The 17,988-nt window shown below is 42.4% G+C and overlaps 1 protein-coding gene across 1 annotated transcript; it reads right to left on the bottom strand.

The window, feature by feature from the left end:
* Positions 1 to 80: 80 nt before the first annotated feature.
* rimkla (ribosomal modification protein rimK-like family member A) lies at positions 81 to 15,121 on the bottom strand. The gene is made up of 5 exons (XM_072367408.1): positions 13,795 to 15,121; positions 7,220 to 7,450; positions 5,890 to 5,976; positions 4,174 to 4,377; positions 81 to 3,490 (listed from the first exon to the last, which is right to left on the bottom strand). The coding sequence occupies exons 1-5, from the start codon at positions 13,955 to 13,957 to the stop codon at positions 2,973 to 2,975; spliced, it is 1,203 nt and encodes a 400-aa protein (XP_072223509.1). The 5' UTR covers positions 13,958 to 15,121; the 3' UTR covers positions 81 to 2,972.
* Between the last annotated feature and the right edge of the window lie 2,867 nt (positions 15,122 to 17,988).

Consider the following 17,988-nt stretch of genomic DNA (forward strand, 5'->3'; position numbering starts at 1 on the left):
CATCAGTCATTTTTAAAAATGCTTGCACTACGAGTGTTATTTTAATATAATTATACAACAAAATGTTCTTTTTTTGTGTGTTTGTTTTGGGCGTTTTTTTTTTTGTTTTTTTTTTTTTTTTTGGCATTCAACTTTTCATGTGTTTAGAGGCAGTAAAACATGGAAAAACTTGGATTATCTAATATTTCCCTTTTTAATATTTGAACCAAATGTACATTAGCAGCAAAACTGGATTTAAATATTAACCACGTGCTCCGTTGCAGTACACAGTGTCTCATCCAGAGGTCTTTACAAGTTTGTTCCAAGCTGGCTGGGTGCCACTCGGGCCAGTAAACACATCATTTTTTCCTTCCTACATGTGGCACCCCTGTTTCTTTCAGTAGCAATCCACTTCATGGCTGCTGATCTTTAAAGACCGAGCAAAGCTGGACTTAAGACTCTGACTCAGCTATGAACCTCAAATCAATGCTTCACAAGGAATCCAGACAACGAAAAGGCAGTCTGAGAGTTGCTAGGGCACTGTTAAATCAACCCTTTACTGATAAGATGTGTTCTGTCTGCGTGTATAAAAATATGGGGTTGTAAGAGAGAAATGAGAGTTGGATTCTTTCTTATGGCAGGGTATTGATGTAAGATATGTGATCTTGAATTTACATTTATGTACACAACATGGAATGACACAGGTTTCAATACAGACACAGACTAGATAGGGACACCTACAGGAGATAGTTCACCCATTCCAGTGTTCATGATGGGATGTGACTTGATGGTCGTGCCCACCCGCTGTTGAGTGTCAGGTGCGTTGACATAAACAGATTTCACAGTTTGTCTGTCAGATACTTCGATTTGGATATAGATACCAGACAGGATCACGGTAGTAGTGTAAACGATGGTGAGCCACTGTGATCACTCGACAGCAGAATGAAAATAAGAAGCTGCCCCCTCTGGTTTGTTAGCGGATGTTGAATTGGCACCCTGCAGCAGCGCCCTGTTTAATCTCCAGGCTGTTAGTAAATTTTGCCCACAACAGGGGAAAATAAAATCAAGCTTCACAGCGGTTTTCACTTTATTGAGACAATATTAGTGCACACAAACCACTTTTTTTTCTCCAAAAATACCATAAATTAGGAAGAAAACAAGGGACAATCTGAAACAAGCAAGGAAAAAAAGTGCATGTTAACCATGGTATACACCACTGTGTCTTATACTGTAGTTCACAACCTTTTTTTCGTTGTTGTTTTTGTATTTTCTTTCTTCTGTGCGTGGGTGTGTGGTATGTTTATGACACATCTCTAGCTTTATGCCTTTGGGTGGGGGGTGGTGGTGGTGGGTGTCAGGGCTGAGATCCAGGCTGCTTCCCTGAGTTGTGTTCAACAGAAAGGGTTACAAGCCTAAAGAAGTTACGGTTCCTATTTGGACGATTTACAGTTTTGTCTTTGTGCTTTTGATCAGAGTTGGAAGTTACTTTTAAAGAATGACAGATACCCCAGCAAACCCTACTATGGTATTTATTTCACAAGGTGTATTCAAGGTAAAATCTAAAGAAACAAAACCTGTAAACAATGAGGCTTGCTGTAATCCCTGGATATTTTTTCCCTCCTCTCTTAACTAAGAAAAAAAATATATAGTAGCATTGTACTCAGGAAGAATAAAAATATGCTTTTCATTTTCTTTGTACAACATGCCGACATATTTTGTGGGTTAGGTTATTTCATTTTTTTTTTAATCAAGAACAACAACTTTATGAAAACTGTAAAAGTAAGGTCTACAAATGATATGACTGATAAATCACATCTAACCAAATCCACAACCATTAGCACCAAATTTCAGCCGTAACCTTTTAATATCATAAGTGTACAATCTAGTTTGTCCACAGTAGCTTATGAAAACGTCCATTTTGGCTTTTATTTCAGCTGTTCCAGTTTCATCAGGTACTTGGTTCTCGAATGCTGTGAAGCTAATTTGCTATCTATGATATTTACAAAAAAAAAAATAATAAACTAAACAAAAAAAAAACTAAACACAATTATCTTTTTAGGTCCTAGACATAAACGGAAAGTACACCTGATATGTCAGGGGGCCATTTTAAAACCACAAGGGTCCAGGCTGATATGTACTGAATGTCTATGTCATCCTATGGCATTAAGACGTCAATGTTTTGAGGTATATTTTGCTTGCATGTGTTGACACGGCTTTCACACTGTCTCATCTTTCCTAAATATGTCATCTGAGTGTGAAAAATACATCTGTTTATTATAAAGTGCTAGGCATTTCATGAATTTAAAAAAGCATCAGACTTCTTATTCTGGTAAGCACACATGTAATCCAGAGTTTGAACTAAAAAAGTCATAAAATCGTTTTAATATGCCAGGTCTTGGCTATTAAATAGGACTACTTGCCAGCGTGGAATTTGTACATCTCTCGTTTGTCCCTATCCTGTTCTGTGTCCTCGTTGTTGCTACATTGGAACTGACACTGTAATATGCCTATCACTTGGATGTATTCAACTTCATTTAGCACCCGATCCACCAAACCTGACCAAACTTTTCTATGACAGCTTGCTTTGTGAGAAAGATCAAAACATGGAATTCCTTCACCCACCCAAAAATAGCAAATACACACTAGTAGAGGCCAAGTTTGGCAGTTATCTCATATGATGAGATGCCGTAGTGTAAACTAAGTTAGCTGGTGGGATTTGGAACTTTTGAAAAGATACAAGGAGAGAAGAGTCAGGGGAGCAGCCTCAGATCTTTTTCTTTAAAGAAGGAGAGGGCTCATGTTTTGGTGTTTGTTTCTTGTGTCAGAATATGTCTTCTGTTCCTCTCTTCTCTTGTTCTGCACTTAACATCCTACGTTCAAATGTTTTCTGGACTGATATGTGTTTTTAACTAAGGAATGTTTGTTGCAATCTGTACATGTGTTATGTATGCGTGCATTTGTGTTGTCTGTGTGTGCTTGGATTCATTTGATTCTCACTCAGTCAATAGCTTGATCTCATTGGCCAGAAGGGTATTGAAGTAGGCTGGGTCGGGGAGGTCAGGGAGATCGGGCAGGGTGGGAGGTGTGGACTGGCAGGGGGATGACTGCGAGGGCTCCGCCAGCTCCGGGTCACTCTCGCTGGAAGTAGAACCCATGCTCATGTTGCAGACTGCCTCCGGCAGTGAGCTGCCGCCTGTGGGCACGATGCACACCTCTGGCTCGCTACTGGTTTCGCTGGTGCTCGACACGACGGACAGCAGGGACATTTTGCGGGTGAGGCGGCTGGGGAGCATTGACAGGGCGAAGTCGGCGACAATCCCTGCTACATCCATGCCGCAGGCCTGGTCGAAGGCGATGAAGCCCACGTTGGCATTCGCCTCACAAACCACAAATGAGCCATCATTGAGCTGAAGTAGATCAACACCACATACATCCATGCCGAGGATGTTAGACACCTCTATGGCCAGCTGCTTGCCCTGCTCGTTCAGGGGGCACATCATACCCACACCACCTAACAATTTAGGACACATGAAGCTGGTTAAAATCTACAACGGTCTTTCGTTCATCCTCCTCCTGATATGTGATTCTATGCACAAGATTGGCTTGATTTAGCATTAAAAAAAAAGGATAATGCTGTTTTCAGTATCTAACGATCAGATTAAATATGACCTCAAATCCACATGGACTCAGAAAAGTGTCAGCATGCACTGTTACATAAATTCAGAATAACTGATGACAGATGTCCTAAATATGTCACAGAGTATTAATGCCACAGCTCAACTACACCCCTGCCCTGTGTCTAACAAACGGTCTCATCAGCCTGGAGAACTGTCAGTTAAAGTTTCAAGGCTGAATTCAACACAAGCTTGTCGGGAACAAGCCTGCTCCCAGTTTCGGAAACTGGTTGGAGCAGGTGGACCGTTATATATATAAAGCACAAATTTAAACTAAATACTGTTAAATGAGAGTTAAATAGTGTCCTCTACAAGAACAACTGCAGCAGATGAATTATTTTTTACATGTAACATATTTGAAATTATTCAAATATGCAAAGCGACCACGTTAAAATAAATAAGTTCATCTTGCAAAGTTAAGTGTTTCACTGCAGTAGTGCTGTCAGCTGTAAAATGAGGGAGGGTTAGCGAGCTCAGTAATTAAAAGTGTGTGAGCATAGCCTCTCAGGTGTCTGCCTACCCAGGGAGCAGTTGCTCTGCATGCGACCATCAGTGGAGCAGCGTAGCATGGAGCCAATGACACGGCCGCCCACCAGGACCACACGCACATCCCGTCCGTGCGACTCCTTGACATACTCCTGAAACAGGTAGGGGGTATCATGGCGGATCAAATGGCACAGATCTGTCAGGTGGTGTTTGTCCCGTGCCAGGAACACAGCCTTGCCTAAGAGAAGGAAGGAGAAACTAGATGAGGGAAGAAAGGAAAGATGAGCTAGTCTTCAAGCTGTTATAACACATACCTGTTTACATTAACATGAAATCAAGATTCTTACAAGATCTGTCATTTGTGCAATGAATGCCGAGGTTGAATAGTTTCCTTAAAGTTCTGCTGGAAAGTCACAGAGCTGCTTCTCACAGAGGATAGAAGTAGGGCTGTAATCAACCAAAGAAATTCTTAGTCGACTGAAATCCTGAAATTTCGACTAATGGGCCCGCCATCTATTTTGGTAAAATTCTGCCACACTGCCGATGTCTTTGACATGGATGGTAGAGGAGGACTCACTGTAAATGAAACGCTCAAAATAAAAATAGATGTTCAGCAAACCACCGGACGTTGAATAACGCCGTGTCAGGGTCAATCTACCTGTCTCTGTGGGTTGGGCTAATCCAAAATAGTGAAAACAGGGGGGGTGTTCTCTGTAGACAGGCTGTTACCTCTGAAACAGGGGTGCTCTGAAAACACCCCCAATAGCACTTGGTATTTTCCTCCTGATGAAATTAACCATAGACTGTATGAAATTAACACAGCAAGGGAAAAAATCAACCAATCAGAATTTTGGTCGACCCAGGACTTTACAGCCCTCGATAGAAGATGCCCATTTTAATTAGCACCACTTGACCCTGTCTCCTAAATGTCAACACCTCTGAACTCTGTTCCTAGGAAAAACGTGTCATTGCTGTGTGTCCATGCTCAACATGCAATTCAAACACAATGACCAGACAGTCTCTTGGTAACATAATGAAGACAGGCTGATGGACGGCAGCAGGCTGGATGTAACGCTTCAAAGTTCTTGTGAATAAGGCACATTACGAACAAATTTATAGTCAAAATTAAAACATAGTTCAGAGAGTCTGAACCCAAGTGTAGTTCATTGTTGTTAACAGCAGTGTTTCATATCCAAACAACTGACCTCGAAGAGCAAACAAAAGATACATTTGGCATCTAATTTCTAATGATTCATAACACTCTGAGTCCATCCTTTGTATTTGTTCACAGGCATTAATATGAGGAGGAAGACGAGTTGAGCTCCATAAAAAGGGTCGCGTTAGCTGTTGACCAACGGCTGCTTTCTCCCTAACAATGTACTCTGATGGCAGCGGGATGTGCCCAGCGCCATTGTGCTTCCTTCACACAACTGTAGAGCCACTCAAGTGTTGATAACTATCAACAGAACTGAGGTAATGGGTTAACAGACACTGGGGCTGATCGTTTGTGAACTCTGCATTAACGGCAAGACTCACATTACACACACAAGCTGAAATGTTTACCAAACCAAAAGCACTGCAAGCTTCAGTTTTTTGTTTGTGTCGGCACCGCAGTCATATTCATTTAACACTCTGTCTGTGAATTTCATGTGAGGGTGGACTACATTCCCAGCAGTGTGGTCATTTTTGAGATGGAGTGTGGTAAACAGAACAGAACGAATGACAGGAAGTAACGAGCTGGTTGTCCTACCTCTGTGGCCGCGTGCGTTCTTCACCACCACCGGGTAGCCCAGTGGCTCCGCCTCGTCAATCATCTTCCGGAAGTTGTCGTGCCCACCTGAGAAAAGCCCATGCACACAAACACACCCCCACACAGTAAGACATATTATAAGCTACTCTTGTTTTGATGGCATGGCATTCACACATTATAGCTGACCGAGCAGAGCGAGGAGAGGGAATGTAGCCTGTCGCTATGGAAACAGGAGTGACTCAAAACAGCAAGGCTGCAGGAGTGTTGCCCTGAGCTAAGACTTGCTGCTTGATTCATGAGACTTGAACAGAGGAGTCACTGACCGATTCATTTAATGTGAAGCAGCTGACCATATCTGACACAGAGTTATAATGACAGCTCGTGTCAACAGATGTTCTCACACTTTCTCTGCTTTGGCTTGAGAGGCTATGACAAAAATGTGTCAAAAAAGATCGGAACAATAAATTTCAAAAAATTTATTTCCACGTGCATCCCTTTCTCCATATCTCTGTTATTGTCTCATCGTCTTTGCCTTCCTGTCTGGTCTTCTCTGGCCTTTAGCCGAGGGAACAGATGAATACAAGCCTGTCAGCTTGGCTCTTGCCTGATGAACTAAATCACGTGTTTTTACTGAGAGAGGAAAAGAGCAGAGGGAGCAAAGGAGCTTGCGAACCTCAAATGCGCTTACAACTATGTTGTAAGCTGCTGTGGTAGTGGCAGCTAAGTAATTGAATACTTCATTTTTTGAAGAATCATGAAAGGGCATGGGGTAGGATATGTATGCATGGTGGTGGGGGGTAGTTACATAAGCTCTCCAGCTGCTCTGCATGCATCGCCTGGCCTACTGTGCACAGAGACGCTTGGAATGTAGGCCAAACAACCCCCCTTCCTCTTTCTTTCTTTTTTTTCCCTTGTCTCTGTCTGTTTCCTTCTCTTTCTGCTCTCAAGAACACCGCAGCACTGTGAGTTTTTGGAAAACTGAAAGAAATGTGTGCTGTTGGTTGTCAGGCTTTTTTTTTTTGTCTTAGAAAATCAAAGAAGTACGAGTAATAAAAGCAACGTTTTCTGGCTATGCCGCCTTTCCAGACTGCAGGTATAAACCTATATATTGACCGCATGTGTAGAACTTCTCATAAGAAGTGGCTGTAACGTTTTTGTGTTCTTTCTACCTTAATATACTCCCAGCGGGAAAAAAAACCCCACAAGACAAACACTGGTTCTTGGTCATATATTGAGAGATAGCAGGAATGCACAACGGCTCGAATATCACCATCCTGAAAAAGCAAGCCACATACACTGTGAGAAACATCAATGTCAAGCACGGATGTACCGTAAGAGAAGGTGTCAGGAAGAGGCACCCCGTGACCAGCTAGTTCCTGAAAGGTCCAAAACTTGTTGACACAGTTGAGTATGGCCTGGGGCCGGTTGATCAACCGACAGCCCATCTTCTCCAGATGGCGCAGCACAGTGATGTCACTATCAGACTGGACCCAAGGTGTGGGAACCCGCACTACCACCACCTGTGGATAAGATGTCACCAATTCTTGCTCCACTCGCAGACCTGGGAGTGAGATGGAATTGGGGGGGGGGGGGATAGAGGGATGGGTGAATGGAAAACATATGGGAAAAAAATTATTTACCAGTTGCCAGCATCAAGCTTGTCTTCTGTACTTGCAAAGTAAAAACTGTCACATTTATGCCTTTAAACGCCACTTTCATGTCCAAAATCCTGGAAAAACTGAGAAAGTTCTTAGTGAGATATAGGATCCATCATTAGTGAACAGTTCATTCGTCTTACAGATTGTGGACGCTGTTCCAGTGGTCACCACACAGCTAAATATACACAGTTAATGATCCACACATTTCCTGCGCCCTCTTAATCCTGTCTAGGTTCTGCAAAGCACTCGTGGCCACGCTGTGGATCGAGCTGGTGACATTCCAGCTGGAAGACGAGCCGAGCCGAGCCGAGCCGGCCCGTTTTACAGTAAACCCCTGCAGTGTACAATATAGACTTCCTCCTCTGCAGAGAAAGATATATTCTTGCTGACACACTGACACCAAAGACTATTTTGTCACAATTTAGGACAGTGAAGTGGGGATAAGTGTGTCTGAAACCACAAGGGAGCAAAGCTCAAATTTAGTTAGACTAGAGAAAAGTGTGATGGCTCAATATGTTGTACACACGGCAGCAAAACACTAACGTTTCTCAGATATATTACATTACCGTCTTGCCCAGCATTCTTTTGATTAACCATTACTTATTTTTGATGCAGTCACAAAGCAAAGTCAGTGTAATCTACCAGATAGAGGATCTGAAACTCACTGTGCTTTGCTTTATTGAAAGTCAAATTGACCTTGGTTTCCAGCGTCTCGGCCTGACACCACTTTTCTTATGCAAATGAGCGCAAAGGGGACAATAGGCTAACGGAGAACATCTGAATAGGTCGCCGATCAGCTATTTCAACTCGGTATGAGTAAACTGTGGAAAACAGTGGGAACTTGACAGAGATAATCTTGAATAAGTTTGGTGGTGAGAAAACTGTTAGTATAACAGAGAATACAGCAACCTTTCAGCAAAAGCTACAAATCGGTCAGACCTCCATCATTCAGGTCATCTCCAGTCTCTAAATGACTATATAGAATTCAACAAAGATTTTGAAGGCTCATACATTTTTTTGGGCTTGATATTTGCTCCATAGATGGCATATTCACCAGGCGTGGAGCTGGATCTGGCAGTATTTTAGTGGTGACTGGTGCTGCCTTGTCATTGTGGATAAGACGAACTGACCAAGCCAGAGCATGAGGTTTTTTTTAACCTACAGTGCGACCAAATAGCTCAACAGGATGAACAGATTAAATGACGACAAAACGTGCACCTGTGTGCTTTCACATGTACTCTACCTAGAAGAAAGAGGGGAGGAGACACATTTGTCACTGGCACAGCACTTCCCCCAGCCATGACGTGAATTTCAGCCATCTTAGAATCTACAGGCTCACAACAGTGGTAACGGCTCTGGTTGAGATCACAAGAGGTCAAGAGAAGCCGCTACTAACATGTCGAGAGAAGCACCAGCCTACATACTGGTTTCTTTCACGTGCCGCTCTCGTGTAAAAAAAAAAAAAAGGAAAAAAAAGACACAGGTATCGGCAAAAGAAAGGCAACATGCAGAAAAGGGACAGGGATGCCTTGCAGCTAACAGAGAGGGGGGCGGGGGTGGGGGGTGGGGATGTGGCGCATTAAAAAAAGAAAAAGAAAAGAGTATGAAGCCATGAAAAGATCCCCACCCCTTGCCTTTTTCTCCACCTCCTCACAATGTTAGCAAAGAAGCAGGAGGATTCACTGCCTCTTCCACCCCATTCAGCAGTCTCACACACTGCACTGATTGTGAAGCCTCTGAGAGCACTGAGTGCTGTTACAGTGGGAAGTGTCAGGGGATGTGGTCTCATGGTTTTTGACAGACAGTATTCACAGCATTCGTCTCTGTCTCCAGGGGGACCAAACGGAGTCCAATGAGGCAGCCGGATGAATCAGGTCCATTCATCTGTGCAAGTGTTTTTGTGCTTTACAGTGTCCGTCATGTGACTGTGGCAAAAACATTCAGAGATCCTGACAATTACAGCGGATAACACAGTCAGCCTAATGTAGGTTTTTGAGAGGGAACCTCTATGTTTATAGTGGGTGTGACATGTTCAGACTTCGAGCTGGTAGGACTTTTCTCCTCACCAGTTTGATGGAGCATAATGTTTTCATTGTTTGATGGACTGTATAGGTGCATCCCATTTTCAATCTGCTGGACAAAGCTTACAGGAATAACATGCATTCTATGCATGCCGCTGCGACGTCACAAAGCAGACCGACAAATGCTGTGCCAGTGTGTTTGGCTGGTTGTTCCTGCCAACGCTGCACGCAGTATCCCTCTATATATGAGTATACTGTGTATATTAACCCTATGGAGCCACTGGTTAAACCAACGCCTCATGGTTTGATTACTCAAGATGCCTTCTCATGTCTATCTGTCATCAGCAACACGCTTAGTTAAGTGCTTTACCACTTTGACATTTGCAGCACTTGGAGTGAGGAAGCAGGGACACGAGATAGCACAAATATCTGGCTAACACAAACAGAAGTGAACAGCATGTAAACAGATTTTGGTAAGATGCAACCTGAGAATCTTTATAAACCACATATCACACAGAATAATTTAGAGTCCTCTTTTATGTGTCTGGTTAAGAGCTGGGAAGTGTGTTAATATTCCTGTGAGCCGTTATGTCAGACTAAATTCGTTACATTTATGAGCCAGTTGTGAAAAGATTTTCGATAGTTCCTTTCTTGTGTCAGACAACGATATGCAGATTAAAATGCTGCATCATCATCAGTTTGGTCATTTAAACTGTAACTTAGCACATACGATATTAATAAAAAATCCCCCTACCTAGTGATATATTTACGTATATACATGAAATAAAAGAACGTCTTAGTTAGTGGCAAAATGAGACAATATACTGTCTTCCTTCCTAGAAACAAACATTTTGTTGCTGCTTTTTTGACTGCAAGTGGTATGGACGTGCTTAACAAGTGCTTTACTTTGTGGCAGAGTGGTCGGTTAACCTCAGGCTGGAGGCTAGAAGACGAGGCTCGGACAAAACAGTAAAGATGCATATTTGTGGTGACCTGAAGCGTACTTCAACCACATTTTTTTACTGTGCTGATCAACACTGTCCTGCACTGAAAAGCACAAAGTTAGAGGGTTTAGAGTCAAGTCATCACGGTGCGGACACTGTTCCCTTTGGCTATTGCAACGATGCAAATTCCTCAAACGAGTGCTTATCTGAAGTGTGACAGCATATAAAAAGTATGGCCAAACATTCCAGGCAGATAGTCAGATTTTCTATGGAAATATATTGTGTGTCAGCTGCTCACATCCAAATATGACTCTTCTAATGTAAGGGTAAAAGTTTTCAGCTCAGCAGTTGTAGTGTGCAGGTGGTGTGACATAGAAAGTGGCCAGTCTGACACTATCAGGTGGAAAATTGAGAGCCGCAAGCATTTTTGCCAAAACTAATGAATTGAAAATGGACAATTTTCAGGCTGCATGTGAATATCTGCAAGCAACACACTTTGGTTCAATGATAAATAGCCGTTTTAGTTGAAGCAGTGGAGTCACAGCCCACTAAAGAAGACTGTACTTTGTTATCTTAAATGAGACTTACATTTGCTCGGCATGAAGAGAATGGAGCTGTTGTTTCGAAACAAAAAAAAAACACTAGAGTTTACACAAGGAACAACAGTATTAATTTAGCCAATTATCCCTGAAGATGCTTCTTAGATCGCCAGAAGAAACAACCAACAGATGTGTGTTGATACAAATGAAATGAAAAGAGCCACCAATCTAATGTCTCTGGAAAGTGAGCAGTGTATTTCCTGAACAACCAAACATTATGTGGTATTACGGCTCCTCTATCCGAACCTCGTGACTGTGGATGCTGACACAAACTCTGCTGGTAAATTAAGACAATGAAAACACCTTAATAAACCATGTTCACTGACACAGATGTGTTGCATTTATCATCACTGGGCTAACAGTGTGCCCACTGGCATGCGCAAGGATCACAAAGGATTGTGACATGAATTCATGTCCGGCCCCAGTTTAATTTTGTATAATCATGGGATGTGAAATGCCTTTTGCTGGCCGAGCACTGGGTTTAGCTGCTCTAACTGAAGGGCCTCATTTGTCATTGAAACAACATGATGTGCATGTGTGGGTGTGTTCACTGATGAATTCTGCTATGGAGACACTGAACCCATTAACCTGGAACAGACGTGAGAGCACGCACATTTTTATTTTCAAACTTTGAAATCGCAAGTTATAAATGCGTTCTCTGCTTTACCATTGTGATTTATCCAAAGTTTTACAAATGAATGTACCTCTGTCCGGTGGCAAAAAGCAGATTTTGAAATAAGTTATACCACCGGTGTCCCCGCTCTTTTGCCGATTTCTAAACTAATTCGGGAAACCTTAAGATGTTAGTGTCAAAACTTTCAAATGTAGATGTATGCCAGACGACAGGAGACATTACTGGTCACATGACTGTGAAATACTGCATATTGTATTATTTCTGTATTGTAATGGTTCTTGTCTCAAGCACTGCATTTGGAGCTGTGTTCCTTGATGCTAACGTGAAACTATATAACCACCTAAACTCACATATTTCCCCAGGTTCAGCATATAGATTCATGCAGCCAAGAAGGAAATGCATACTTTCTAATATAGAGCTCTCTGTTCTGACATGGATTATATGGTCATGGTGCCAGTTGTGGTTTGGATTTTCATGGTAATATCCCCTCAGTGTCCAGAGTTTCTATGACATAGTGTGAATGAAGTATGGCTAAGTCATGTTTATATAAAAGCAGCATTTTAAACCCATGCTCGGTGTGCATGTCAAGGACCCGGCCACAGGGCTTGTATCCTCTGAATTCACGTGTCGGAAGCCAACAACATGGCCAATCTGTCCACTGGTTGTTAATCTTGATGTCAAGCCAACACTGGGAAGACATTTACTGAATGCAGATTTAGAGCCAATGCGGATTACAGGCCGTGCTTACAACCCAGCTGGGTCTCGTGTAAAGCCACAGATCTAGATCGCAATCATACCCACATATGTGAATTAGATGGTATTCACTGTGTTTCCTTGGTGTTTTCAACCTTAGATTCTACCAACAGATTAGTATTTTGGTCAGATCATGTCAGTAGAAACTGTGAAATGTACATCACTTCTCAGATTCATGCTGGTCACTTTGAAGCCCACGTGTTGGCATGAGAAGCCTCATGATGACTATGAACGTTTGCCATAACTGAGATGAGCTGTGGGAATTACTAGCATGAGGTAGGAGAAAACATGCTGCCCAGACACACCCCTATCCAAGCCACATTTCCACCCAACTATTGAGCCTCTGCTAATGTCAGCCCACACCGTTTATGTGCTAATTTAGACTCTCGCACCTCTCACCTTGTGACACAGCCCTATTTGACACAATCCTTACAAATTCCAAGTGTCCCTGTTTGAGTTCCTGCATTTACCATCAATCTATCAGGGCCTCTCGTTACTGTGAAATGCTGTGTGTTCTTGGCACAGCAGCACAAAATGACAACAAAAGATTGGGTGGTGTTTTGTGATCATAACACCATACCGGTAAGATAGACAATGCCGGCGAGTGCGGAAAAGCTAAAATAGTAGAATAAACTCACAGAGTGTTAGCTGATTTCAGTTTTGACAACTAATGAGCCATTTGAATCACTTATAAAGTATTAACAAACAGGTCTCAGCTGTGGTAGGATGTGTGCAAGATTTGTTTCCCACTATTTTAAGTGAAAATCAATCTTGTGAATTTCAAAGGATCACTTGGGGTGTTATTACAAGCACAATCGCAACCTTTACACCGGAATTAAACATATTTATATGGATGGGCTCAAACTACCATTCGTTAACGTATATAGCAGAGGTGGGGATGTTGAAGTAAACCATAGAGCAACAACATTACCCAGTCTCAACTGGAGGTCTCTAATAAAAGCCTCCCCTGTAATCACCAATTCCCAATATTGTCTAAAAAAGCATTCCCAGCTGCTTAAAACTGCTCCTCCGCAGCAGTGTAGGGAATACAACACAGCATATTCAGCTCAATTAAATCAAGCGTCATCGCTTCCCTCTGGAGGCAGTCTACTGGAAAGTGGGTTAGGCGGTCACCGCTGTGCTGCTTACCTTGCTCGCCAGAAGGCACGCGGGGCTAACCCTGCCTCGCAACAGCATGACCAGCAAACAATGAACGTCTTGAACTTTGAGAAATACATAAAGCACAACACCGTCCATGCATAATTCACGTATACAGCTTGAATGGGTGGTACTTGCCTAGCTGCCCCTGGCTGATCGTCAGCACGATCTGATCCATGAGCAGATAACGGAATTCAACATCCTCGTCGGCGCAGCGCTCCTTCAGTGCCCGGAGGATCTGAACTTGAGGGTACTCCTGGCTGATGCGCCGGTCGGTCACGAACCAAACCCGAGAACACATTTCAGATGCGTGGATTTTTAAAAATGTGAGAAAAAAATCGGTTAAAAAAGAAACACACTCTGGCAGGGTGGGAGGTGGGGTGGGGGTGGGGGTCGGGGCGGCAGGTGCGCGGCGGAAGCGCGGGATTCGGGGGTCGGGCGGCAGGAATAGCACAGAGATGCTCACACAATGGAGACCTCGGCGGCAAGCGGCACGAGCAGGCTGTGATGTGGCTAAAAACACGACCACGGCTCCACCGCTGTCTGGACCGAACCGGCGAGGGAGAAAAAATATTTTATATCACCTCCGTTTCCCTTCGCTTCCAGCCATTTAGACTTGTCGTGGTGCCGTTTGGTGAACCCCGACAAAGCAAACCCAGGGTAGAAGATGACGTTGTTGTTTTTTACCCGCAAAACGTGTCTCTTTCAACCGAGATGCAGCTCCTGCCGCCAGGGCTAACAAAGCTGAAGCCGTGCCGCTTTGTATTTCCGTTTGGCGACACGACACTGCCTCTGAAGTTTCACTGGAATCGCAGCGGTTGTAGGGCGTTGCAAACCGCAAAGTCGTCGGTTTATCACAACAACACAAGCTAACCCACACAACTATCCTTTCTGTGGTGCGTTTGGCTGCTATCCACGAGGTATTGGTGCTGAAAAGAGCACGCGCTTCGTTTACAACTTCACCTCTCCGCGTGCCCGTGCACGGTAAAACGGGGGTCTGCCCCAAAACAAAGGTTTGGTGGGACGTTGACCAATCACAGCTCGAGGACCGTCTACTGTCCGAACAACACGCGGAAAGTGTGGGCGAGCCGCTACAACACGAACCAATGACGGAGGGCCAAGTGAAGTAGGGGGTCGAGCCTGATGAGGGCGCGCGGCGTGCTCAGAGAATCTGTGCGAGAAGTATGCAGTGCGCACGAGTCCGCGCGCTCTCCGAACCGGTTTAGACCAGACGTGCTGGGAGGTTTGGCGAACCACAACGGCAACGACGTCTCAAAGCCGAAGTAGCAAGAAATTAAAAATGGTCGTTGGAAACTAAAAAAAGCTACTATCTTTCACGTCTTCTCCCAAGTTCTGTGTTGAATTCTAACGTCTAAGTGGCGTTTATTTGACAAATAACTTGTATCTAGACGGTCCTATTGTTCACAAACGCCATCAAGGAACTGCTGTGTCGGCTGAGCGAAATAATGCGAATGACCCACTTCTCTCCCTTCCGCTGGTATTGTGCATAAAGGGCTGCATGGTTACTATTAGGTGGGCGTATTCAGTCAATTCAGAGCCCATTTTCTTAATATTGTATATTCAGTTGAACTATACTTTGATCTGAGAAAAAAGAAGATGATACATCAGCTTGGAAAAAGACGCGCCCCTCAGGATTCCTTAACTTACCGGAAAGTCTACAGATTTAAATATTTTTCACTGGTACGATGTTTGCTTCGACAGTTATCAGTACATCCATTTATATATCGCTGACAGGGACATAATAGACAATTCGGCTTATTTCTAACAGTGGTGAAAAGACCAGGTTTGAATAAATATAGGTTAAAAGCATGCCGTTAAAACGCAACTGACCAAAGGATTATAGGAGAATTTTGGATTTCAAAGTTTGAGTATCCAGTGCCCAGCATGTCCAATACTTATCTGGATTAAGCCAGTATCCGTTGTTTTAGTCTTCTCTTGTCATTTTAGACTGATGCCAGAATGTTGTGACAGTGGTCTGTGTTAAAAATCCAATAAAAACAATGTACAACAGAAGTGACAACCTCCTGTGCTGTATCACTTTGAGTATAGATACAATATTTCCAAATTGTATGAACTCTATGGAGCTGTATTTCTTATAAGCAGAACAGCATATGCTGATATAAAAGATTTATGAATTACTGTTTCAATAGACTTTTATCATCAATAGGAGCCCCAAAGTAGGATATCAATGGAACAGTCTGCAGACTTTTCCTTATTCATATTCAGATGTTTAATTTTTTTTCAATACATCACACATTCTTTACAACAAACTCAGGATAGAGGAGACAAGTGTGCCACAATCTCTGGAGGTTTCCTGCCATTCTTCAAAGACAGTTATTCCCAGGAGCTCATGTTCTGTGCAGGTTGTGTTGCTTGAGTTTTCTCTTTAAAGAACTGCAAAGACGTTCTGCTGAGCCATTTTCCAACATGGAGTCCTGACATGTTCCAGAGTTGTAACAAAGCTATAACATGTATGAAAGCAAATGTTTGTATTGTTCATTCTCGACTTGCAGAGATATTCCACCCAAAACCCAAATCTCTGAAATATTAGTGAGGGAGACAACATCCAAATGCCTGTGTGTGAGTGAATTGGTGTTCATGCAGTAAGAGCTGCTGCTTCGTTCTCCTTTCTGCTGACCTGTACACTGCTTTCCGGTCACTCCTTACAATTGTGGATACCTTTAAACACACGTGGTGTTTGATATTGATATCAATATAAGAAGAAGCCTCATCGGCTCTTCTCAAAATGTTTTCCAGAGAACACAGTCATTTCCACAGCCTTTTTTTTGCATCACGTCCTGCTTCTTGTACTCTATAAACGCAGGTTCCTCGACGCCACCTCTTTCACATTTCCAGCCATGAGAACAGATCTCGAGCAGAAAACCTCCCACTGTGAAACATGTATGAACAGTAACTGTGAAAAGAAGTCTGGATCAAATTGTCTACATTTTCTCTTGAAAATCCCTGGTGTTCATGTGTGAAAATAGCTCTGGATTAAAGGCAGATGATGTGTTTAGCCAGGTCATGGTTTTATTATTTTTTTCTTCTTTAAAGACTTGTGTGATTTTGGTGGTCAGCTTTAGATTGTTATCATCTTTGAATGTTTCTCTTTCGCCAAGCTCTTGGAGACAGGAAATCACCTTTTAAGATTGTGTTTGAAAAATAAGGTGAATAATCCCATTTTAGGACATTTCAAAAATGATTTGGCAGGAGGTAAATTAGAGATCTAAAATCTCTCAGTATACTCAAAAATATTCATCCATATGGCACAATCCGAAAATAAAGATAGAAAGACAACCTATTTATTGGGCTCAATGGTTAAGAAAAGACATCAGAATAATAGATTATCTATTTGAAAATGGCAATTTTCTTTCATTTATTAGATTTAAAGAAAAAAACAAAACAATTTCATTAAGAGGGTAGAGGCCACTTTTGGAAGTACTTACAAATTAGACACTGTATTAACGAGGTGGGTCCTGCTGGTCGCGACAGAAGTCCAATCGAATGCTACTTACAATGACCCAAAATACATCATAAGGCTTCAAGGTGGTATGAGATGTGCCCTTGGACAAATAATAATGGTTGTAGTAATCTCAGGATGATATGGGAGAGGGATTTGTCTTGTACACTGGAAGAAAAAACACTGAAGAATACATAAGAGAAGCCAGAGGGAAGTTTATTAAGTATAAAATAATTCATAGATATTATTTTACCCCATCAAGACTTAACAAAATGGGTTTAATTAATAAGGATCTACGTTGGAAGTGTGGGATGGAAGAGGGCACATTTATCCATGCATTATGGGAATGTTCTAAGATCCTCCCCTTGTGGGATAAAGTTATAGATAATATGAGTAAATCATTAAATTGTGAACTTCCCAGGTCACCATGACTATGTCTCCTTGGAGATAGAACTATGGTACTCCTGCTGAACAAATACAGTTTTAGAATATTAAAAACTGGCCTAATAACATGTGCACGGACTATCCTGAGATGTTGGAGGGAACCCCAAGCTCCTACACTGAGAATGTATAAAACACTGATGATGGGGAGAGTAAATTGTGAAAATGATATGATTAAAGAAAAATTGGATAGTTTTGGTAGACAGATGTGTTAATTTTCCTGTTTTGCCTACTCACCTGCCTGTTTTATTCTTAGTTAATTTATTTTCAGTTTCTGTATTTTATTTTCTGTTTAATGTCTGTTTGTCTGTTGTAATAATGAAAATATAATAAAAACATTCAATTAAAAAAAAGACTGTGTTTGTATGTGCATTCATGGCACCATCTCTCACCACCTTTCGCACTCACAC

The sequence above is a fragment of the Leuresthes tenuis genome, unplaced genomic scaffold, assembly GCF_036924035.1.
Source record: "Leuresthes tenuis unplaced genomic scaffold, fLeuTen1.0.hap1 SCAF_16, whole genome shotgun sequence".
Lineage (NCBI taxonomy): Eukaryota > Metazoa > Chordata > Actinopteri > Atheriniformes > Atherinopsidae > Leuresthes > Leuresthes tenuis.

What these genes read in the sequence shown, in the direction of transcription:
- rimkla (XM_072367408.1), bottom strand. Translation starts at nt 13,957, where the DNA reads ATGTGTTCTCGGGTTTGGTTCGTGACCGACCGGCGCATCAGCCAGGAG. An exon ending in GATCAGCCAGGGGCAGCTAG is followed by an intron (nt 7,451 to 13,794) that starts GCAAGTACCACC and finishes TCTCACTCCCAG; the next exon opens with GTCTGCGAGTGGAGCAAGAA. An exon ending in GCAGAGCAACTGCTCCCTGG is followed by an intron (nt 3,491 to 4,173) that starts GTAGGCAGACAC and finishes CTAAATTGTTAG; the next exon opens with GTGGTGTGGGTATGATGTGC.